Here is a 26,045-nt window from a genome sequence, read left to right as displayed (position 1 = left end):
CTTAAACTAGAGTAAGGTCATGTTGAATTGCCACAGCTTAGCACATGGATTGTTTATCAGGAGCTGCTGTTTATTGGGCCTTCATGGCAAATGATCCCAGTATCACCATGAGGAATAAATCGTTGGATTAATCGTAATGTGTGAAATGGAATCTGTAGCAGTTGTGATGTGTGTTCTTGAGTGATAAATCTCACTTTATGTAAAAGCCATGGAGAAAACTGTGATGGGTGGCAAGAGAACATTACCTGCAAAGTGCATTATGCCATTTGTAATATTGATGGAGGAGAAATAATAGTTCTTAACTGGTATTGATGGTTTGGCCCTTAGTGATTGTAAAAGGGCAACTTTATTGCTACAATATACTGTACAGTGACGAGCAAGTTGTTGCTGTATGTTGCCATTTACTAATGTCTTGTATAATTAAGTACTTTAGGCAGGTTTATTTTTTTCGGGTGGGATTCAACTCTAATAATAAAGGTTATTTAAAAATTAAAACGGCTTCTGCCCCATTGTATTTCTGTTGTTTTATAATGGGTCGGCATGGTGGTTCAGAAAAAAGGTCCTGGGTTCTGGGTTTGAATCTTTTCTTTCTGTATGTAGTTTGCATGCTGTCCCTGTGTCTGCTTGGACTTCAATATTCATTATGAGAATAAGTATGATCCGCTCAAAATTCCGCTCAGGATTCCCAGGTGGAGAGGTCCAGGCCCTTTTTTTCCAATTTCGTTGTGCAAGTGTACAAGTACAATGTGCAATGACAATAAAGGATTCGTATTTCTGTGCAGAGTTTGCATGTTCATGACTGTGTTTGACATTAAACTTGTGAACTGATGAATCTTGTGTAACCAGTAACTACCATTTCTGTCATGAATGCAACCAAAGTGTAAAACATGATGTTAAAATCCTAATAAATAAATAAATAACTACAGGACAATTCACATTCAACTATGTTGAGAAATATTTAAAGTCCATGGTGGTGATTTTTAAAAATTGTACATTTATGTTTCCTACACTATGGAGGTTCTCCAGTTTTGTTTTATCTTCAGGGAAGTGTGCAAATGGTGGATATTAACTTAAGTACACATTTTCAGACTCCATACTCAAGATTTATTACCCTGACTTGACTGTGCGCTGAAAAAATATCAGTGGCACAACGAAAATATCTGCTTAAGATTAAGCATTTACAAACCATGGTCAGATATTTATTATCTCATTATCACCACATCTAGAGCTGGGAGCTCACTTTTATCACACATTCCCCTTTACTGCTATGTGTAATATTTATGAATCCATTAAAGCCATGTCTATGTATTCAACAAAATTATATTCATGGTCAAAGAAAAGAACTGAAACGACCAGAATAAGCTCTAGACAGTTTTTATTAAAAATTGATTTTAAAACATCTTCAGTGCTCAGTGCGTTATGGCTACTGGTGATGAGAAAACATACACTTCCACTGTATAAGTACAGCATTTTATTTCTGCAATAAATGCTAATAAAGATATAGAAACCATGACTTTGCTCCTAATTCCCTTAAGTATCAAAATTTTCAGAAGTGACCTATTCCACTTTCACACGTTTCCATAGAGACCTTGTAAAATGAATTTGAAGTCGACCCCTTAATCATTTCTCACTGCGAGCTGACACCATTGTGATTGCGCTGCAGGCTGTCAATCAGTCATGATTTAATCCAATCAGCATCCACAGATCAATCACCAGGGAGTCTATGAGGACAAACTGAGATGGCAATCGACCAAACAAAAAAGGTTTTACCACTGCCAGCTCTGCACAATGTTTCATTAACCATTTTGATTTTTGAAGCATCACTAAAAAATTATTTGTTATGGATAATTACTTTTAACCATCTGCTGTCTGTAGCTGGAAGTACTTTAGTGTGACTCTACTGGTCCAGCTGGCTCCAGTTTAAACATGCAAGTTTCTATTCTTTTCTAAGTCTTTATCAACCATTGGTAAACAGCGGTGGTATTCGAACTAGAGCATGCTGATCTTAAGTGGCACAAAAACTGCTCAGAGAATAAATAAATAAATTTAAATTAAAACTGTTGCAATAATTGCAATATACAATCACTATATTGCTTTTGCAATAAGTGCTCAGTAACTTTGTCTGTTAGCTTGGCCTTATTTAAGAACACATTCACAAAGTGCAAACCACCAATAAACTAGTGCATATATGGATCAACACCATGTCTGGAACTAATCTAGAAAATTGTGTCAATTGCTTCTTAGTCTTACTTCCAGAATGCAGATGTGATTTTTCAAGCCCTAAGCAATGGAAATATAAGGTGTATATTTGATTCCTAAATTAAAAAAAAAATGACCAATGACTTACTGTAAGTTCCAAAGACGATAACTATATTGTTAAAATAAACCTACATCACCTTTTAATTTATCTTAAGCTCATGTTTACTTAAAGTTCATTACATGCACGGTTCTCAACAATAAACACTGTCCCGACATCAATGTATTAATTAGTACTGTACAACTCTACTATTAAAATAAGTAGATATAAAATGTTAAGCATTATCCTGAGCTTTTAAAGTCCTAAATGTGTTTTACACATGCTATTGCAAGAAGTTGTTAGTGATTGATTAATCAGAGAGAGAAAGACCTTCACAAATCTGTTAGCCTTCTTACACAGGAGCACAAATAAAGCACACAGCTCTACGGTTAATGTCGTATGTCTATTGCTACAGAAAACAGAATGAAATCTAGTGTCATAGACCTGGATGTTATAAGAGACATGGATTTAAACTGGACACTCTTATCAAATCTAGCTAATAATGGTCATACACGACGTCCTTCTGGTTCTCATATGGGTTAGCTACAAGCTCAGACCCCCAACAGAAGCCACACACCAGTAAAGCTCATTAAGGTCAGTGCTATTGTCGGTGTTGACCCACATATCCGTGTCATAACTCCATGTACATAACTATATCAGGAGTACAACCAAGTAATAAAACGGTACAGTGCTGGAACAATAAAAACACTTTTCTTAATAAAATGCACCAGTCTGCTCATTTTAGCTCATTTTTCTATATTACTGATAGAAAAGCAAAACTGGCTCTCGTCCTTTATATCTACAGCAAACACAGAACAGTGTGTTATTGGTTCAGCTCAAAATAATGCTGCAGCTGGCCAGACAATAACAAGTTTACAGTAAAATTTTTTTGTTTAGTCAAAGAAAATACTAAGAAAATCAACTACAAAAAGTAGATGGACTACACTGTTGAATACTCATCACAAGGTCAACATACCAGCTTAAAAATAGTGATGCCACTTTTGCTGTTTTTATTTAGCCATATAATGTATTGACTTCCTTCGCAGACCATCAGATCTTAAACATTTGCAAATGAATTAATTGATCCATGTAAAACCTAATTCCAGAAACCGAAATATAAAAATCTAAATCATATAAAAATGAAAACTAGCAATTACTCATAACCTTAAAATTAAATTTTTACGTTTGCACCTTTCATGTGTCCACATGATAAACAGCAAAACATCCATCGTTCAATGGCCCTGCCACGTTACATCAATTCTCATACATAATATGCACATATTTTGACATCACATTTACATGTACAATATTTCTGAAAGCTTCTTCTACAAAAACAGCAACGTTAGTTCTGTAATGCTTAACATTATAAACTATTGCAAAGAATGCAAACTTTCCTACTCAATCCTAACTAAATGGTTCACCTGTTTAAAATGTTAACATCCCCCACCTGTACTCAAGAAGCACATTTACAGATCAATACATATATATGAACAGACACAAGTATGAGAGGTAATACGACATTTACAATACAATAAGAGAAAATCTACTCTACAGTGTCTCAAATGTTTCACCTTATTCATGTACCTCAGTGAACGCTGTAACACGAAATATTACAGTCTCTGCTATTATTAACATCCATCTAGGCATGTAAAAATATTTAATGTACCTAGCATTAGCTTATTATTGCAGTCTATAATATTAATATTAATAATAAAAAAAGATTATTAGACTTAGTAAATTTTTGTTACATTTTGAAATGTTTAGTTAACTCTCCAGTTCAAGTATAGAAACTAGGCTGGGAGGGTGACCCCAAAACTACCTTAAGTTGATGAGTTACAGTAAAAGCAGATTATAACATCCATGGAGCTCCTCAGTTTACTGATAGGGTCAGGTAAAGGGTCTCTGCAGACTGAAAATGGGTGTGAAAGCTTTCCTGTCATATTGCACTCGCCCATAAAAATTTCTGCAGTCTTCATCATTTACTCTGCTGTCTGGCTATACCAGTGTTGAAACAGCAGAAAGAATTTACTGAGCTTAGTGAAAGTAAGGCTAATTAACCCTAAAAGTGACCTTATAACTGCTTAGCACACGCCTCCAGCTTATGTCTGGATGGTTGACTGACTTCTTCAGAAATGGATATATATTACCACAAAGGCAACTGGTTTGTCCAGTCATAATCAAGTTCATTTAAGTACATCAGTTTGGTTAAAAAGACATGGTAACCAACCAACTTGTGAAATATTAGGTTAAAATAGGTCAAAAATTGTATAGTTAAAACTAATTAGAATGTTTGTATATTAACTACAATATCAAACAAAGTAAAAATATAAATTAGTTTCCCCATTAAAATGCTATACTTGATCAAATTAGAAATCAGTAAAGTAGGGATCTGTTCTTATTTTAATTATTATTTTTTTCCTTTATATACCTCAGTTAAAGCATCAGCTTTGTTTGCCATGATCAAATTTCTCTAAAACATGGATGCTGTCTATCAAATAGTGACAATTTTGTGTTGTATGACCAACTGTAGCCCTGTTGACACAGACCACAGTTTCAAATCTGGCATCTGCTTGTAAAATGAATGCCAAAACACAACACACACTAGGCGTTTCATGTCTGACTTTTTGTATAGGCATCTTAGTAGTACAAATTTTATGACTTGCTGCTGATTACATGTCTCTCTTTCTGAAGGAGGTCTGGGTGGTCAGTTATTAAAACCTGAGTGTTTTTACCCATAGAGTTCAGAAATAAACACACACCACACTTTATAAAATATGGAGTAAGGTGAAACACGAAGAATTACAGTACTATACTGTGTTTAGGAAGTAAGATATGTGTATATTCTACCATCCTTCCTGATATAAGTACAGAATTTCTTAAGAATACTTTAAATTCGACTTAGAGACTGAAACTGGTCCATTATTAACTTGGCTACTCAACAACAAATGTTGCTATGTTAGCTTCCTCTACTAAAAGAGCCAATAACAATGTATTTCTATTAGATCTCAACACTGAGTTCTATCATTCCTGCAATCCAGTTGCATCAGCCATCACCTATTCACATTCATAAGTGATGCTTCCCTTTCTCCCAGCTAGTAGTCTACAGACACGAGGCACACGAGCCCCTTGCTGTGATGGCATATCCTTTAATCTCCTGCCTTGATCCACAGCGGAGGATTCAAACAGCCACACCATCAGCCCTTCATCCTCCTCATAATCACCTCCTGCTCTTCCAGCTCAGAGCGATAAGGCCAGGGCTCTAGAGGGAAACAGGCCCACGTTGGAGCCATAAAAAGAACTACGCGCCTCTCTATGGGGCATTAACGAAATAAATTCACAAAAGGTCATCGTAGTCGTGGAGCTTAGAGTGTTGCCGGCTCTTCCACAGGCGAAACAGACGGAAGTCAAAGAACATCTCGATCATCTCCTTTCCTGCACACATCCAAACAAAAGAAAAGCTGAATAAACACAGTGTTAAAAGCCAAAAGTGCTCAGTCAGTTACTGTTTTGACTGACTGAAATTGTATGAAGCATAAATTGGTTGATTTCCTTGTTGCTTATTAAGCATGGCTTAAATAAATGTTTCTATTTTAAAACATATAATTATCTAGAACAGTGGGAAATATGATCAAGCTGTGCAAGAATCCAAGAGGGCAAAGACATAAAGTGAGACAAGTAAAAAGGATGGAAAGGTGGAAGAGCAGGAAGTGGTCTCCTAGGGCCAGTAAAGAGACCGCCATAGCTTAGGAGAGATATTAGAAAGCTGCAAGTCAGACCGTATTAGACAGAGTACCACATAATGTGTTTGAGACTGCGATCCAACTGTGCATGTGTGTACTCACCCTGTGCTGAGAGCTCCAGAGGACTCTTAAACTCAACAGCATATGGTCTCATCAGCCGCTTGAGGTTCTGCACCAGCTGTGGGAAAATAAAGTGGTTTTGGTTGTTAGTCATAGTTAGTGAAAGTGGACTTAAGAAAAAATCCTCTAAGACCAAATGTAACAAGTGCTTGGGATGGGCTGTCACACTTTAGTAAGCTATACTGAAGCAAAACAGTATTGGCCTATAAATTTCATGAGCCACACACACACACACACACACACAGATCAGCCATAACATTATGACCACCTCCTTGTTTCTACACACATCGTCCATTTTATCAGCTCCACTTACCATGTAGGAGCACTTTGTAGTTTTACAATTACTGACTGTGGTCCATCTGTTTCTCTGCATGCCTTGTTAGCCCCCTTTCATGCCGTTCTTCAATGGTCAAGACTCTCCCAGGACCACTACAGAGCAGGTATTGTTGGGGTGGTGGATTATTTTCAGCACTGCTGTGACACTGACATGGTGGTGGTGTGTTAGTGTGTGTTGTGCTGGTATGAGTGGATCAGACACAGCAGCGCTGCTGGAGTTTTTAAATACTGTGTCCACTCAGTGTCCACTCTATTAGACACTCCTATCTAGTTGGTCCACCTTGTAGATGTAAAGTCAGAGATGATCGCTCATCTATTGCTGCTGTTTAAGTTGGTCATCTTCTAGATCATCAGTGGTCACAGGGTGCTGTTGGCTGGATATTTTAGGTTGGTGGACTATTCTCAGTCCAGCAGTGACAATGAGCTGTTTAAAAACTCCAGCAGCGCTGCTGTCTTATCCACTCATACCAGCACAACACACACTAACACACCACCACCATGTCAGTGTCACTGCAGTGCTGAGAATGATCCACCACCTAAATAATACCTGCTCTGTAGTGGTCCTGGGAGAGTCCTGACCATTGAAGAACAGCATGAAAGGGGGCTAACAAAGCATGCAGAGAAACAGATGGACTACAGTCAGTAATTGTAGAACTATAAAGTGCTTCTATGTGGTAAGTGGAGCTGATAAAATGGACAGTGAGTGTAGAAACAAGGAGGTGGTTTTAATGTTATGGATTATCAGTGTATGTAGCAGCTAAGACTTGGGTACTGTTAAAAATAAAAAATGCGTGTAAGTATAACATAGCAAATTATATCCCGTATTACATCCATCTGCTGGGCTACAGCTTGGCTAATCAGTCACTTTAGTTCTAGTGAAAGTAGTCGAGACTGATCTTGTAAAGCACTTGTCCTTTTAACTCTCCTCATTTATCAAAAGAAAAAGCACTTAAAGAACAACAGCAACCGCAGCAGCAGCAGTAACAGCATTTCCAGACACAACAAAGTCAGATGATTCCGTACCAGTCATAACATCGTACAATGATAAAAGGTTATTTCTGTTTGTATACTTCTAAGAGAAGGTTTCAATGATGTGATATTGTGCACGTCTCCTAAAGCCTTAATTTAAAAAAATTACAATACACAAGACAAATGGCCCTACGCTGGTCGCTTTGCTAACACAAGCATTCTGAAAGTACATTCTAATACAAATCTAATGTTCTCATATGACATGTAGTGGTTTCTCTAGAGAACCAGACCAAAGCTTTGTATCAAACTCAGCACAGCATGGATCTCTGAACTCCTGTGGACACGTGGCTGAAACAGCAAATGTATTTATAGAAGGATGACTAAAGTTTTAACTCCCACTGTTCTGTAAGCTGTAGTAAGGCAGGTGGGGCATAAAATCGCTTAATGTAGCAAAAACAAGAAAGGGCCATGTTTTATTCCTCTTGTGACTAAAGTATAAAGCTGTCGGAGGAATGCTTAACTGTTGTAAGTGCAGAACTAGAGACGGTAGTGCTGTTTGTGCATCTTTTGATAGTGTTGTGTCTGAGTATAAAATACCTTTTTATATAAACATCATCATGACACACATAAAGCACCACTGTACAATTGCCGTTTTATAGTGCCATTTGTACTATTACATCTTTGATATATAGAGTAATACTATAACATATGTGGCCAAAAGTATCTGGACATCCCTTCTATATACTGTTTAGGTGTTTCAGCCACACGTTTTGCTAAAAGGTGTATAAAATATGTTCAGTTATGTGTTACCATCTTCGTGGCAGCAGTGTGGGGTAGAACCTTCTTTGTTCCAGCATGTTTCATATGCACATAGCGAGTTTCATTATAACATCGTCTGACAAATTAAGATGTAATGGAACTCCAGTGGCCCTGACCACAATTCCATTAAAAAATTAAGTTTTTCCCAATAGGATTGAGGTCTGGGCCACTGGAGTTACATCACATCCTAATCTTACATCAGTTGTAAGTCAGGCCTTCATGTATTTTAAAAAGGCCTGGCATTAAAACTGATCTTTCAAATGAATGTGGACAAATTTTTGTAGGCACCCTCTTATTTCAAGCTCATGCTCATGTTTCTACATACTGTCAGATTCTGTCTGTTACAAACACCATTTTCAGAAGAAATTCACATTGCTGTTTTGGAATACCAAATTTGGTTAATTGTGGCTTGCAGTACACTTTTCTCAGCTAAATAAATATTAAAAATAAAGGAACAAATCAAAGAATGAACATATAACCTGCTCTAGTTACTACTGCATTTCACAAACCTCTGGAAATGGGGTTTGTATATATTATATAGATTTGGCAAACATTAAGTACACGGAGACTGAAGTTGTGGCAACAACTATACTGTAAAGAGAGATCTGTTATATGGGTATAGTAAAGTAGTAAGTGCATGATATTTTACCAAAAGATAAAGTGACTGACAGATGAAATGGGCACACAGATCGCAGGCGAGTGGTGATGAACTGACTGTCCCTGCAAGTCATACACCTTTACATCAAGCATATAGAAAGTACAAAAAGGCCTGTACAAAGCCTGTGTCTTATAGTTATACTTATTTATAGTTAAGGTTTATATGTACACATGTGGCCCAAATGATCATAAAGAGGAGATTTAAAGGTTAGTGAGTAACAAACCTTCTCTCCATTCGTATTTCCCAGCACATAACAGCCCATAATATAAATGAGATTGGGCTCAGGATTAAGCAAACTCATAAGTCGGGCCAATTTTTTCCAGAACCTGCAGACAAGAACGAAAATCCAGAATTGACTCATAAGATTCTACACAAAAACTAACAATATTTACAATAATTACGATTGATATGATTCATTATAAACAGCACATTTTATCATGTATACGGTAACTTTAATAGAAATGAGGCTTAAACTCACTGATTCATGTCCTCCTCCTTTTCCACTTTTGCAAACGTAGCTACTTTATTCTTGAGGAGGTAGAGGTGCCCTGGTCCTCCCTAGGGGATTAGAAAAGGGGGTGATCCACTTAGGCATGGTGCATGAACACACCTGCTTCTTTGAATGTTTAAAAAGCCAGAATGAAGGCACACACAGTTCTCACCTGACAGTAGATAAGCATGTTCCAGATTTTGCAGCCTTTTCGGTAGGTGGTGAGTTTTTTCTCAATCTCCTCTGGGTGGAAAGGAACAGAGAAATGAAGACAGAGAGAATGCCAGACAAAAAGAGACAGAAAACGGCTTACATTCTACTCCTGAATTTAACAACTTTTTACTGGATTTCATAAAAACAGATAAAACCAGGCTGTTAATTAATTGGACACTTTTACCAGTTTTAATTTCCACCTTCTCATTTATAATTTAAGTCCATTTGCAGTAATACTGATATTCTAAGACAGCAAGTTACTGAGCTCTTAGATATGACCTATTCTGCGGTCAGTATTTTTCTTTGTAGATTGCAAGGTTGTAAGCTTGATTTAATGCACCTCTTTGTGATGGGCCTGGCTAACTGAATTATAAACATAATTTTGTCCATTTGGTTTACTTTGTAATAAAGGCATTTTGTTATAGTTTGTTCTGTTTACAAATTTCAATAACTAAAATATGAATTTATTTAAATCTACTAGTTTTTAGTCTGTATGAGTAATCAATTACCCAAGTAAAGATCAAAATGTTGGTAAAAGACCTATAACTACCTAAAAAAAAACCCACCCCTGTAGGGTAATGGTAAAACTTACCAAGTATATCATCAAATGTTGCATGCTCATGGTCCTGCAGACAAATACACAAGGGCATTTTAATAAAGATTACCAGTAACAATTTGATATTTGTTTTATTAACTGTCATTAATTTAAACTAGACTAATCCACTTCTTCTCTGTGTTAAATAAGTAGAGTAGCAGAAGCAGAATAATCAAATAATTTGCTGTACCGATGCATAAAACAAGGACAACCAACAGATGGGCATTAGCATCATCATGCGTCTTTCATAACACGCTTTACAAAAGCCTTTGTTCTGTGTAGTCATTAAAACTCACATAGAGGATAGGTATGATGGATGGGTCATTCCTGCGTATGATGTTGGGCACGTACTCTGCCTTAGGAACCTTTGATGATATAAGCTAAAAAAAACAAACATCGATCAGCTGTTGGCGTTTATACTAAAATGGCTTTTGTTCAAAGTGTAAAAATGAAGTCATGCTTCTCCCATACAAGATCTAGAGATGGACTCGACATTTCTTATTATAGAAAAACTGATGTGTGACTTGTTAATCTAATAAGGTGTCTACAGAATTAGTGGGTGTGAATAAGTGACTAAAGCGGGTTCTAACCATAATTTTGGGAGGGATAAAGTCCTCGCCCTCACAGGCCAGCAGCTCTAGCTTCTTTTCTTCCTCCCAGTCCACGTCATCATATTCTTCTTCATCTAAGGTCCCTGAGGATGCCTGCAGGTCTCCACCTGAGACAGGCATCAAAACAAAGATGTAGACAAAAAGACAAAGAAATAGGACTTAAACTAAACAGTCTGTCTAATGCTTGTTACTATAACTTATTTAAAACAGACACAAACCAAAAAAGTATGACTATGATCACACAAAGTATGTTCATTTATTTATACTGCCTGTCAAATCTTTGGATACTTTGCTTGCTCAATCACGCTGATGACAGATCACATTTTTTTTTAGATGAAAGTCAGTTCATACACGATACTGGGCTTATTTAACCATGTTTTCCTTGCACTGCTAAGCTTTTTTTGTTAATCTTAAATATGTTGTTTACCTTAATATGTTTTAATTGGTATGTTTGTTGAAGTCTCACTAACTCCATATTTGAACAATTAAGTAGGTGTGTCTAGTGACAAAAATAGTAATTTACCTTATACCAGTGTTTCTTGGTTGGTCATGATTCATAAGTGTGATGTAATCATTATGGAAGAAATATTATATTGAATAAATAATTAATTCAAGAGTTTAGCCAAATACTTCATTATAAAGGATCAACATAAGCTTTAAAAAGACTACCAGTAAATAGCTTTTATTATTTAACTGTATTAACATACCAGCCATAAGATTACGTCCAATGAAATTTAAGATTGGTGCTAATGAACTACTGTGTTGTACTTATGTACAGTAATAATTGTTAGTGTAACCATGCTCATGTGGCCAGTATTTTATTAAATAATGATAAGCAAATTTAAAAAACTCAAAAATAGGCGTTAATATACTAAAAAAATCTGTTCCGACACCCAGCCAGCAATTTAGGACAATATTAGGCCTATATCTGGATCAGATCAAATGTCTCATGGGCCCATCAAAGATTAATGATTAGTATTAAAAATCAGAAAACAGTAAAGCACTCAAAAACATTTGACTGGCAGTTTGAGACGAGATGGTAATGGATGTTCAGCGTTCAACGTTACACTGTGCGATAATCAACCAGATTTTGCTGTTGCAGATAAATTCACTTCTTATGAAAGATATTTCTTTGGGATTGGTGGTTTTGGAACACAATGTGGCATTCTTACTGGTAGCTAATTTGAATTCTGCTGAGAACAAAGACTGCAGACTTTTATTAGACATTATCAGACATCAAGATCTTACTGTAAATGCTGCTGTAAGGCTTAAAATCCACCAGTCTGAGGACAACAGAGGATGATGCAAAACAAAGGTATGGAATTATGTGACTTTGCTGTATGAAATGGTATTTTTGAACAAGCAATTGTTAACTTATCAAGATTTCATGTATGTCTTAAGCAGTTATTCTTTCTCTGTTTACTGAGACGTATTGTATACTTATACTCATTTTAACACTGTTTACTATAATAGCTTTTAAGCTAAAGGAGGTTGCACAATTGCAACTGTATACCAGGCTGACCTGACCCTTCTTACAATTGTTTAGCATCTAATAACTATGAAAACTATCAGTCCATGTTCTTTTACCCATATGCAAACTGCTCTAATCTTTTCTTCTTCACCTTTTCAATACGGTTTTTCTCTGGGCCACTATTTATGTCAATGTGTTTTTGTAACTGATGTGATATGACTGTGTATTCACAGGTCTGTCATTATCTTATCATATCTGACACTGACAAAAAAATCAGGCAAGATATTGTTTATCACATCTCATATAGTGTGACTAGTAATGATCTTATGAGATGACTGAAATCGCACAGTGTAAACCCAGCTGTGGACAGATGTGGAGAATGCTGACAGAGAGAAGAGCTGTTACACATGCCAGAGAGTCTTGAGTGTGAGCGCAAGTGCTCCTGGATGTGTTCGGGTATGTGTACACACACTTCTGCACATGTTTTGTCCAGTATAGTGTGTAAATGTGAGTGCACACACACTCACTGTCTCTGGAGTCGTGGAGTGAGTCGGGCTTGATGGGCGTAGGGTCACTCCAGGAGCGGTTGAAGCTCTTCGCTTTGCGATCGGTGTATGCTAATAATGGAGCGGAGGAGAGCATCACACACTGCCCTTTGTCACGCATACACATCACACTTGCACACACACTTCATTCATTTGGCAGTATCCCACTGTTGACTGTGCAACTGTAGGAGTGATGCGCCCTGATAGGGCTTCCTATCAAGCTGTCAGGCTTTTCAGATGATTACTGGAAAATTAGCATTTAAACCCTTCTTTTACAAAACAATGTTACCCAACAAGCATATCCCATTGGGTACCAAATAAACCAGTTTTCCAGATTTTGTTGGTAAGCCAATTTAGATAAGTGAACATATTTAGGCTTGATTTTAGTCAGCCCTGTACAATATCACAAGTCAAGAAGTCCCCATAAAGTTTATATAGGAACATTATTATTTACCCACTAGGCTACCACTGTTCCATACAATGCTATATGGAAAGTCTAGAGTTTGAGAAAAAGCTGTTAAAATTCATCAGTCTGGATGGGTTTACTAGGCAATGTTTAAGGCTTGAGGAGTCTTTAATCTTCAGTTGGAGGAAACAGCAGTGATATTGGTCTGCTTAAATTTATCCAAGGGCTCAGCAAAACTTCATCCAAAGAGACAAAACATCCTGACAAACATTGTAAAAGCAAGTTGTCTTTAGCCTTAGCTTAAGGTAAAGTTTAATAACTAATGTTAATGGTTTTGACATTATGGATAGGTAATGCCCAAATATCTAGCAATAATTACTTATTTACAAGAACATCATGGATGTTGGATAAGCTAGTTCCTTACTTAAGTAAAAACAGAATACTTTTTGATGTATACAATCTAATACAATCTAAATTCATTTTCTGTGACATGCAATCACAGAACCTATTGATACAGGTATACAGAATCAGAATCAGAAATGCTTTATTGATCCCAGAGGAAAATTGCAGAAACGGTAGCTGTACCAGATAAAATGGCTGGCTAATGGGTGCAGATAACCCCTAAAAATTGCAATAAATAATGCATGCATGATACTCACATTGCGCCTTCATCCTCCTGCTGCCCACCATCCGCAGATGCTTCCGGAAGTTTCTGTGTTACAGAGGATTTGTTAGGAATGAGAAGGTTGTTGAATGATCAGACAGATACCAAAGGGAACAGTTACACCAACAAACATGGAAAGAAGATCAGCGCAGAAAACGTGTCGTTCTAAGTGTGATCAGATGTGTATCAGACATGCCTGATGGTGATCAGGGATGAGTGTTTGAAGTTATTTAACAGCATTAGATCTGTTTACATATGATTTATTTTCCTTTAAAAGGCCAGTGCTAATCGCTGCAACAAAACACAGAGCAACTAAAATTACACAGAGGAATTTAAATAATGCAGAAATGGTACAACACTTCCTAAACAACTTTGATTCCACAGTCCACTTTTAATCATTTCATTTGCATAGCAAAAAAAAAAAAGCTTTGGCAATTTAAAACACACTAATTGACTGACATGTAATGTGGCCTGACAATAAAGGGGAAAATCTTAACTTCCATTCAAGCAGTGTTTTTGAATACATTTTAACCTCCTGAATGCTCATAGTCAGCTCAGCAAAGTGGTTCTCCTCTCTGACACTAAGCCTGGTATTGTTTTTTGAGTGCAGCAAATGGATTGGTATGACATGCTGACCGTGGCCATTAAAAATGATATGTTAATTCTAGTTTCTCTGCTACACTAACTGCTTGATCTTAGCCATTTTTTTGGAGTGTGTTGCTAAAAGGACCAAATGCCAAGCCAACATTAATCACTGCAGTAACATGAGCTCTGTCCAAACCCATTTTCTTTATTACACTATTATTTTAACATGTGCTGCTTGTTGGGCTTAATTCCAGTAAAGCTGGCAGAGGTAATATTTCCACCACGCTGTGGGGGCACCTTTTCCCTGGTGAGGTAGGATCCTAGGTAAAACAAGCCAAGCTGTCCTCAATCACTTGCTTATTGTTTTGGATGCACTTTAATAGGAACGCGCCGTCCAGCTGTGCAGGACAATGTGTTCTACCCACAGGATTATGTAATGAGGCTCAGTACAGCACAATCAAGCAGCAACTTATCTAATGTACAGCACAAAAAACATCCACTATATGTAGCTGCACTGCATGAACATACATGTAAGATATATGTACACCGACCAGACATAAAATTATGACCACTGACAGGTGAAGTGAATAACACTGGTTATCTCTTCATCACGGCACCTGTTAGTGGGTGGGATATATTAGGCAGCAAGTGAACATCTTATCCTTAAAGTTGATGTTAGAAGCAGGAAAAATGGGCGAGCGTGAGGATTTGAGCGGGTTTGACCAAATTGTGATGGCTAGACGACTGGGTCAGAGCATCTCCAAGACTGCAGCTCTTGTGGGGTGTTCCTGGTCTGCAGTGGTCAGTATCTATCAAAAGTGCTCCAAGGAAGGAACAGTGGTAAACCGGCGACAGGGTCATGGGCAGCCAAGACTCATTGATGCACGTGGGGAGCAAAGGCTGGCCCGTGTGGTCCGATCCAACAGATGAGATACTGTAGCTCAAATTGCTGAAGAAGTAAATGCTGGTTCTGATAGAAAGGTGTCAGAATACACAGTGCATCACAGTTTGTTGCGTATGGGGCAGCAAAAGGGGGACCAACACAATATTAGGGATATTGTTATGTTATTGTTATGTTAATGTTATGCCTCATCGGTGTATATCAGTATGTATATAAATTATTTTGCAGGGTTTTATTTTTCTGTGACTGAAGGATTTGAACATTGTTCTGTCAGGAAATTTACTGTGGGTCTTCTAAAATATGACAGAAATTGCTGGGTCCAAAAATACACATACAGCAGTACTGATATTTCTTTATATTATCCCAAAGCTCAAACACTTTCGATTCATCTGCAAGTTTGGTCTGATTTTTGACCATGCTTTTTGGCAGAATTGTTTGACTACAAAATTAGTGGTTTTACTGAAACAGACATTCAGCATAGAGTTAATGTCAGTACTGTTAAAGTCAAACAATGTAGTAGACTATCTTCTATTGTGTTCATTTAAAGCACATGCTAATAAAGCTTAACTAAAATAATACCCCCTCATTTTGTGTTGCTAGGAATAAAGCAGTCCACAATACCAGAACCTTGTCCTATTTATTTATTCAGTCTGCTATTATTGTACGATTCGCAGTGACGTCTTTCTACACCAGTGCTATAAAAAAAACAGCCCAGGTGACGCAAGAAACTGCAGGTGTTAAACAAGTTTTAAAAATAGAGCTACTCCACTGTGGTAGCTCTTTTCAGATGGAGTTATTTTTAACCGTACGCTCTAATGATCGGTCTATATTCGTGACTGAAAAACAAAGGAGAGTCAGTTTGTGAGTTAGTTTGTGTGTGTATGTATGTCTTACAAATGTATTGCACATCCCAGTGTCTTAAAGTCTTAAAGCTTCATAAACTCATTTATCATTCTGATGTCTGTTTTGATTTGTAGGTCTGTGTGTGCTAATTTTGTAGCTGTGTAGTGATACTTGCTATTTCTGACAGGTCTCTCCTAATGTATGCAGCAAGGTACAATGCTCAATTTTGTGATAGTCTTGAACATAAACATAAATATCAGCTATGTACACAACTACGTATACTTGGTAACTCATTCCTGACAAATTATTTTCTGCAAAGTAACTGAAAGTGCTATAATTCCTACATAAGACTAGCTAAGACAACCTAGCTGATCCTGACACAGGACAGTGTCTCTCTTAAGATGCTCAAATTGAGCTTTTTGATGTGATTTGAGAAGACCAAAAGCAAAACCCTTGGCTATTTATTTACTGGCAGGCATTTCAACACCATTCGCTGAGTGCTTCAGTCTGGTGTAAAAGTGTCAGCACTTTTGTCAGGTCTTCAGAGACATTGTTAGCACTTTGTTTGAAAGGTCTGCAAAGCACCTGAGCTCTTGAGCTACAAATGCTGGATCTTATAACAGAACTGTTTTCAGAACTGTTTTCTTCTTAACAAAATGATTACTTGAAGTTTTTTGCCTTTCATCTAAAAATATAAGGTGCATAATGCACTGTTGTACCTTATATTTACTCCTCTGTTAAACTCCTCTGCTGCAGTGACAACCAAACGTATGTGTTAGTACTTCTGTAACTGAAGGTGAGGAATGAACCCAAGGTAAGTAGTGGTGGTACTTTGTACAACATATTTGAAATATGCTACATCGTAGATTAAACACAACACAAATATACAAAAATGTACAGTTTTTGTCAAAGTAATGGCATTTAGCCTGTTGTGTGTGTATAAATTCATTATCATCACTAAAGTAAACGATTCGTGTTAGCCTCATTTCATGCCAGGGAAGTTTTTTAGTAGTGCACTAAGCATAGCAAGTAAAATTTATAGATATTGGCTTCTTGGCCCACAGAAATGTTTTACAACCAATTGAACAATTCGGAGCCAATGATCTGAGTCATAAATAAACCAAAACAAACAATAACTGGGAAAAAAAATTATAATTACAAATAAATACAAACACTAAAACACCACTTTTCAAGTCTGGCTACCAGCTGGCTGATGGCTACCAGCAAGCCCTAATGGTCAAACATAATACAATAAAAAATAAAAGCATTCTTACATAGACTTGCATTACAAATAAGCAATTAATGTATTTAATACTACTGTTAATAAATATTTAGTTCCTTAAATATGTATAATTGACACAACACACACTACAGTACCAACGACACAGAACATCAGGAGCAGCATAATTCACTGTTAAAAACTTGTGCTAAACATCCGTAACTGAATTGTACATTCAATTGATAACATGATACTGTGCTACAATGTGCAAGTGCAAATAACGATTGTGATTTGCACGCAGGTGGAACAAGTGTTTAACTGCCTGCTAAAGTAAGGTGTTGTATACAGTATAGCAGTAGTGGTCTGGATATTAAAGTTACTTCTGCTTGCTAGCAGGAGGTTAAAGTGTAAGAGAAACTCTAAAGGCTTTGGGAGCAATTGACCCACTCCATGAAAAATCCATTTATATGCAATATATAGTGATGAGCACAAGAAATTAGTCAACACGGGTCTTACCTAAGGCTTCCATAATCAAGGTCTTTAGTTCATATTAAATGGTATATTACTCCTACAGCTCTCCACAAGCCTCTTCTCCCTCTCCCTGCATGCTAACTCATAAAATTGCTGATTAGGCCCACTGCTGACAGCAAAGCATTTGATGTTGTTCCAGCTTTGCTTTACATCACTGCTGTGAGTCTGCAGAGTAAACAGCAGTGGACCGAGCAAACAGCCCTTAGGGGCTTGGATGCACAGTGTGTTGCGGTTTCAGGTCCTGACTAATGAGGCCTGCCCATTAGGAGGCCAAAGATCTAGTCCCAGAAGGGGGTGTTCAGGTGAATCAGTTTAGTGGAATTCCCTTTTTTTTTTTTTTTTTTTTTTTTTTTCTCTCTCGTTTTCCTCCCCCTTTAGCGCAGCCAATTGTTCAATTTGCATCGTGCTTCCTCTCTGTCTATGCCGAACTCTGCCCTGACAGAGGAGATCAAAGCTAACCCATATCCCCTCCGAAACATGGGCAGCAGCCATATGCATCTTTGCCACCCACACATTGATGAGTTTGGCGCCACCCAGCGTTGCATGCGGAGAGACAAACCCTAAGGGCACTGTTCCTCATCCCTGTGCAGGCGCCTCTAATCAGTCGGCAGAGGTCGTAATCGCATTCTGACAGAGAGAGACCCACATCCGGTTCTTTGTCCCGCCCCCCAACTGAGCAACCGGCCAATCGTTGCTCATACAGCTGCCCAGCTTTGAACCGGTGAAGCAGAGCTGGATTCGATACGGTGTATCTGGAATCCAGCTCTGGTTGCAGCATGTCTTTTTACCGCTGCGCCACCTGAGTTTAGTGGAATTACTGTGCTACTGTAAATGCTCTGTTTGTATATAGTGTTTTATTTTTTTAATTTTATTTTATTTATTTATTTTTTTTAATTTTTTTTTTTATTTTTCCTCCTCCAGGTGGACATAAACCTGGTGATTGACAGCTGTTAGTGCATCATCTGTTCCAGTTCGACTGATATGTAACACTTCAGTATTTGTTTCTTTGAACCTCACAGTAACCATAAGACCTGGCAGCCTGGCACTCTCTGCCTTAGGAGCTCTTCTTGGCTTTCAAGTAAAAAGGGCTACCTGCAAAATATGAGTTCAGTTTGTCTTTGTTGATGGGTCCATGTGTGGATATATGGTCAGTTCATAACCAATGGATGATTACAAGCAAGTCTTTCTTTGAGCGAATTGTTGATTGGGAAAATCGTGGGTCTTTGTTAAGTGTCATCATTTTGAGCATCAAATGTGTATGAAAGTGTTTTACTAGATCTGGGATGGAGCACATCCTGTCAAGCGTTAGGCTTGTAAAATGTATTTTAATGTAGCAGCATTTTGTTACGAGAGAAAAAGAGTCAGAAACACTTTAGGCACCAAATAATTGTAAACCTACAATCAATTATTTTCCAGTAAAGATTTGTTTTGGGTTGTTATACAAAAAAGCATTTAAGCAGCTTATTTTTGCGATGTAGTAAAATGCCGTCAGTCAGTCTGTAATTGTAACATGGTGAGTTAAATGCCATGTTCAATGTTTTCAAGTAACCCCCGCTAAATTGAACATGACCCTAAGATTTGTACTTTCTCACAGAACTTGTTCTTGCAAAAGCAACTGCTAAAGTGCCCCAGTCCACCAAGTGCCTGCAGAAATGTAGATATTTTAAAATAAAAGTCAAGCCTCACTGTGGTCTCCAACATAGGAGGTACACAAACATGAAAAACAGATTACTAATAAGAAGCACATGTTTCAGTAGCTCTCTGGCCTTTACTTAGAGCATTAAATAACCAGTAAACATGTGTTTATATCCATATATAAAACAGTATAATAACAATAGGTTATTGGCTCCCTGGTTTCTGCCAAAATTCATAGTTGTGAAATCAACAGTGATATGTTGTTGAGTAGTTGCTTGAAGTGTTAGGATGAGTTACATGTAATACAATATGACACTATTTGATTTTTGTGTCATTTAGAGACATGATTGGGCTGGCTGTGGGTGGGCCCGAGTAGGATGTTGGGGGTAGGATTTGGGATGTGGACAGGACCAGTGAGCAAATTCCTCTATAATAAAATTGCACTAATGTTAACCACACACTTCAGTTCTTATCCACTGCAAGGGAGGTGGTGTTGTGGTGTTTTATGGTAATGGACTGAATGACCAATCACATACATTATGGGTGTACAATGTGTGGCCACAGACTGTGTTAAGGTGCAATGTTCTGTCAGCTAGACTGACTGAGTCCTTGTGCTGAGCTACAATATAACTAGATTATTGATCTGCCTGCTCTCAGTTACAACTGCACTGCCTCAGATTCTGTTCTTTAAGTGGTTGCGCACATGTTTAAGGGTATATGTACTGCCTTAGACTATATTTTGTAGTGTTTTTGAGTATTTTATCTGGTTTTGGGTATATGTGTATCTATCTATCTAGCTGCTAGCTAGCTATCTATCTAGCTAGCTAGCTATCTTAACACACCTCTAGTACATTCGTTTCTTGTTAAATGTCTTTAATCATTCACTGAGACAAATATGCAGCAATATGCAAAAATATAGAGAAAAACAGTTTGTACAGCACAGTAAGCGTTGTAGGTATGGGGGGTAGATTAAATCACAGCACAGGCAGTAAACAGTACCTCTCCATTAGTGTGGTGGCCTCCTGCTCTCTTTTCCTTCTCTTTAGCTCAGCCATGCCACAGAAAGCCCTGCCAGGACCGGCACACTGTTAATCCACATGTATGTTTTTGTGTGTACACTGTGTTTATGTGTGTGTGTGTGTGTGTGTGTGTGTGTGTGTGTGTGTGTGTAGTGAAACAGTCACATTTGGCTATTCATTATATCAGAAATGACAGCTTGGCTTTGTTTCTTATTGGGATTTTGAGTAAAATGTGCAAGTTTATTTAAATTTCTGCTATTACAGTTTTCTAATATGAACAATAGTCAGATGTGACTGTTCCATTATTAGAAAGAGAACACCAAACAGTGACGCACTGACTTGCACAACACCAGGTCAGGAACAGCAAAACTAAGACGAACACACCACGAGGGGGTTTCTATTCCTTTAGGACTAAAAAGCTTTGTTGTTTGTGTGGGTGTGTATGTGTAGGGGTGTATCTAATACATTTCCTTTGACATCCTGTCAATGTTGATGGCAATGTCTGCTGTCACCCTGTCAAAATCTGTGCCCTCAGCAGATATAGTTAAATGACAGAAGATATTATGTGTGTGCAAGTAAGACGGAGAAACAGAACAAACACACAAGCTCTTGACATACTTAAGCAACAGAACACTTGACGTTTTGTGTTGTTATATATTAAATCACAGCTGTAATTAGGTTGCGGGTACAAGCTGGACCAGTGTGTCATGGGGCATTATTAAAAGAAGGAAAAAAAGCACATTTTCACCAGAAAAATAAGCCGCCACATATTGCTTACTGTCATGTTCCATAATGTAATAATGTCACATTCTAGTAATAGAATCAAAACAAATAATACTAGATTTTTATCAGATCTTTTCACCCCCCTCTTTTGCTCATAATTAGTCATATCTTATATTTACCATAAATGATTATAATGATAATTTTTAGGTATGCAACATGTAGATTTCTTGACATTCTAAATTCTCTAAACTACAAAGAGAAAGCATATTAAGGAAATAATTACTTATTACTATGTATAGGAAATAATGTAGAATATGTACACTTGTCTTCATTGTACAAGTAAAATTAATTGTGCAGATGTTGTGCTGTAGAACAAGCATTGGTATTAAATAGAACTCGACTTGTTGCTTTATTGTCAGCTTGCCAAAATGTTGGCACAAAAGACAATGAATGGTTGAGAATTTGTTGTATATTATAGTAAAAGAAAAGGCCGTGATGCAGTATTTAACACCTCGGAAACTACAGTTCTCTCTACTACACACGTTTGTTCTACTGACTCCTCTTCAATGTGAGGCGTGTTCCAGAATGACACCTAGAGACTAATCATAGCAATATTCCTAAAGTCATAGCATATGTCCATGTATTTCTTTAAATTCTCACTAAAGTACATGATGCAGCATAAAAAGTTATATTTTTATATTGTTAAATGTATGGTTACATTGTTTGTACCTGTACCTTACCTACCTGTTGTCAGCAGGTCACCTTTCTAGATAGATAGATAAGTAGATAGATTCTTTACTGATCCAGAAGGAAATAAAGCAATTGATTCTGTAATTCAGGTTGCTGCATGTGTGTTTTGGCCCAGCAGGTTTTGTTGTTTTGGAGAACTCTTATTTCTAAGAGTTTTCAGACACAGAACTTTGTGTTCCAGTCTACAAAAACGATGACAAACTTAATCCCACCATTGTAAACCCTTGACTTTAACTGTTAGCCGGGAAAGCAGAATACTAGCTAAAGTGTTAGATGTGCATGTGCAATAACTTCAAACACTCAGTGGAAGGAGGGGACATGGAGGACAGCAGCACAGAAGCAGGTGGCGAGGGATCAAATAAAAAATGGTTACTCACGATATTCTGAACCATCAATGTATATAGAGAGGAGGACAGAGAAAGAAAGAAAAGAAGTTAGGTGCAACAACCGTTATTATTCATCACTGCAGAAAAACTGTCATGACTGATGACGGCTGAATTGAGTGAATGCATAATGACCCAGTTTAACCTCACACCAGTCAAGGGCAAAAGATTATCAGCATGATTCTTTATCAGAATAAACGACTGATACAAAAACCTGCATACAAAATTAGCTCAGACGTTTTGTATGAAATGACAATTATGTAAAAAAAGAAGACGGCATGAAGCGCATCAGGGCAGAAGGAAGGAACCAATTAGGATGTCAAGTGTGAAAGACAAGAAGAGAGACAACAGAAGATTGAAAAGAGAAAGATGAGAAGATGAAGTGTTGGATAGAGAGTGGGATGGTGGCTCAGTGGGAGGCTCAATGTGAGGTGTCTGTCATTAAGGCGTCCAGTGGGCAAGTTCTAATTATGGAGTCGGTTCTACTGTGAGGGCTGATAATAACTCAGCTACAGAGTAAATCAGAGAACTACAGAATCGGAGAGCGATCGAGACGACGCCCTTTCCTCCCACCTCTTCAACAGAGCAAAATACCATACTGCATAGAATCCCACTTTTTCTCAGCACCCAAGTCCATTTGGATTGATAGTTTGGTACATACGGGCATGTCTGAAATTAGCTCTCAAACCTGCATATGGTCCTGGTTAGGAGTAGTCTGGGCTGAATTTCACAAGGTGACCGTTGGATGTGATTGGCTGAAAATGTCTTGTTACTTCTGAACTTTCTAAACTTTTAATTCTTGGATAGTGTAATTGACACACTAAATGCATTAACCTTATATTACATTTGGTTTGACAAACGGCATTAAATACATGTAGCTTAACAGTATATTTGATCAGCAATGAATAAAAATGTGTACATAATACATCAATTAAATAAATAGAAAGACATAAAGACATTTAGATGAATGAGCCATTAGAAGAGGGTAATCAATCCAGGGTTCAGAAGGATTTTTGTATAAAAATGCAATACTGTTCTAGTAAAACCAGACTTTGACTCAGTTGGTCTTTTAGAATGCCAGGTTTACACTTTTATCCATGTAGGCTTTAAGACTTTGGTTCCTCAAATTGGTATTTTTAGATGGTTTAGATGGTCTGCAAATTTCCATGGGTTGTGTGTTTTAAACATTGTTTTCCCACGTGTAGCTTTGAAAACCAACCATGGATGAAAACCTGCAGATTTGGGAATTGTTCTACATTATTGCTACAGTCATTGGAGTTTGTTGGAGTACATCAGCATTCTGTGTAAACTGACAATTTGTTTTTTTTATTTTTACCTCACACTGCCTTGTTTAATAAACAGCTTCTTCAATAAGAAACTTCAAAATTTCATACATTTGTTTTAGGCAGATCTCAGAACATATTCTGATTAGCAGTATTGTAATAGTTGATCTAAGTTCTTACACAGCTCTGTTGTCTTACTTGGCCAATCCTAAACCTGCAGGACTGTATTGATGGAAGATGGAGTTGGACACTGGGTGCTGGAAATAGGCATGATTTGAGGGACTGTGAATTGGTGAAATTGGGTATAATGTGTCATATTTACTCACGCTTGCATGGTGGTGGTGGCAGTCTGAAAGCTGAACAAATTCTCTTTGGGAAACCAGTTGTTGCCATGTTCATCTAAAAATAAACAATGACAAACAATAAAAAAGAGTTTTTCATATTTGGAAATGACATTTTATTGTTTTTTTTGCAATATAATCTAGACATCGGGCACGTACACATTAGAACAGTATTAATGTGACACATATCAGAGATGGAGAAAAAAAGATGTGGTCAAACCACAGAGCATTTATTGAATGATGCTGAATGTATAAAAAATAATTAAGATAATAAAGTAAACATCTGGCTTTTAAATTTGTTTAACAGTGGTTTTTAAACTGACCTATTTTATAAGCCATGAGGACTGTACTCTGTGTGCTGATTAGTTAACTTTTCAATGGTTTGTTCAACCATTTGGTTGAACTTACTTTGAATCTAAATACTTAAGTAAAAATAAGCTGTATTTAAATAAACTTGTTTGGGCCGTATCTACTCCTTTGTTGACGTGTTAAACTCACAAATATTGGTAGATGGTTTTAAGAAAACAGCCTTTCTAACCTCAATGTCAACTTGAGGCTAGCAGCTGAAAATCATCCATGATTTGTTTGTTTATTAGGATTTTAACATCATGTTTTACACTTTGGTCACATTCATGACAGGAACGGTAGTTACTCATTACACAAGATTCATCAGTTTACACAAGGTCAAATTGAACACAGTCTTGGACAATTTTGTATTTTTGTATCTCCAATTCACCTGACTGCATGTTTTTGTACTGTGGGAGGAAACCAGAGCACCGGAGGAAACCCACGCGAACACGGGGAGAACATGCAAACTCCACACAGAAAGGATCCGGACTGCCCCACCTGGGGTTCAAACCCAGGACCTTCTTGCTGTGAGGTGACCGTGCTACCCACTTAGCCACCGTGCCGCCCTAAATCATCCATGAAAATTGTATCATTTTCCGATCATCTCAACTGTTTGGTGGAGGCTTATTAAAAAATACTGTGTGCATTGGTAAAAACACTAATTGTTTGTTGTTGGTATAGTCCCAAGAAACTAAGAAATGCAAAGAAATAATTTTTTAAACATTATTTTCATGGTAAGACTAAATGTGTTAAGGTGTTTGGTCATTAACACCATCCAGAACAGTTAAATTTACACTGGAAATAATTATGACACTTTTATCCAAAGTGATTTACAACTGTGACCGAATACAGTGCAAGCAATTGAACCCTTAGTTCCTTGCATTCTGTCACATTTGTAAAGGTCTTGCTCAGAGATCCAACAGTGGCATCTTGCAGTGAGCTTGAACCAGCAGCATTTCTGATCAGTATTCCAGTACTTTAATCCTTGACCTGCCCACTATAAAAGATACAGATGTTTGGAACTGTACACATGGGTGAAAGCCCCATTCTTTTAAAACAGACAAATGAGCCCAAAAATGCATAGAATACACCTCACAGCATAATCTTTACCATAAGAGACAAGTATTCATGCCTGTACCATTCTCATGCTTACCATAAACACTAGCAAGATAAGCCGTATTTGTGACTAAAGCTTCTACCATCAGCACCACAATAATGAAGGACACTTTAATTAAATGCCACCTTAAACGTATCTCGTGTCCTTTTTTAATTTAAATGCTACTTGGTTAACTTTGATATTAAAAACTGACCCTCGTTTTATTGCCATGCCGAAATGAATCAAGCCTTTCTTGGTTTTGAGGGTATGAAAACCAGAGACATGGAGGCAAACCTCACTTGCAGAATTGGACTTGCATATTGAAACAACATGGGTCAGCATGTAACAGTTATTTTCTCAGGAAAAAGAGGGTGGGTAAATAAGTGCAGGCTTGGTGGTGTTTTCATATAGTCAAAGAAATACCTTCAGCATTTTTCTAGTTTGGAAATATCCAA

The 26,045-nt window shown here is 37.4% G+C and overlaps 1 protein-coding gene across 1 annotated transcript in view; it reads right to left on the bottom strand.

Annotated features, from left to right (window-relative positions):
- Nucleotides 1–5,630: 5,630 nt before the first annotated feature.
- Nucleotides 5,631–26,045, bottom strand: part of nsmfb (NMDA receptor synaptonuclear signaling and neuronal migration factor b) — a 34,523-nt gene continuing 14,108 nt past the window's right edge. The window contains exons 4-16 of the mRNA XM_063017930.1: nt 24,132–24,204; nt 22,517–22,522; nt 20,647–20,715; nt 13,929–13,981; nt 12,846–12,935; nt 10,827–10,954; nt 10,533–10,616; nt 10,234–10,267; nt 9,601–9,671; nt 9,417–9,496; nt 9,162–9,264; nt 6,139–6,214; nt 5,631–5,728 (exon numbers count right to left, since the gene is read on the bottom strand). Of these exons, the coding sequence (XP_062874000.1) occupies nt 5,631–5,728; nt 6,139–6,214; nt 9,162–9,264; nt 9,417–9,496; nt 9,601–9,671; nt 10,234–10,267; nt 10,533–10,616; nt 10,827–10,954; nt 12,846–12,935; nt 13,929–13,981; nt 20,647–20,715; nt 22,517–22,522; nt 24,132–24,204 (965 nt within the window). The remainder of the gene's footprint in view (nt 5,729–6,138; nt 6,215–9,161; nt 9,265–9,416; nt 9,497–9,600; nt 9,672–10,233; nt 10,268–10,532; nt 10,617–10,826; nt 10,955–12,845; nt 12,936–13,928; nt 13,982–20,646; nt 20,716–22,516; nt 22,523–24,131; nt 24,205–26,045) is intronic.

Source organism: Trichomycterus rosablanca, chromosome 21 (assembly GCF_030014385.1).
Source record: "Trichomycterus rosablanca isolate fTriRos1 chromosome 21, fTriRos1.hap1, whole genome shotgun sequence".
In the NCBI taxonomy this organism is placed as follows: Eukaryota; Metazoa; Chordata; class Actinopteri; order Siluriformes; family Trichomycteridae; genus Trichomycterus; species Trichomycterus rosablanca.
The sequence above is the reverse complement of the archived record's forward strand: the minus strand, read 5'-3'. Positions and strand labels throughout refer to the sequence as shown.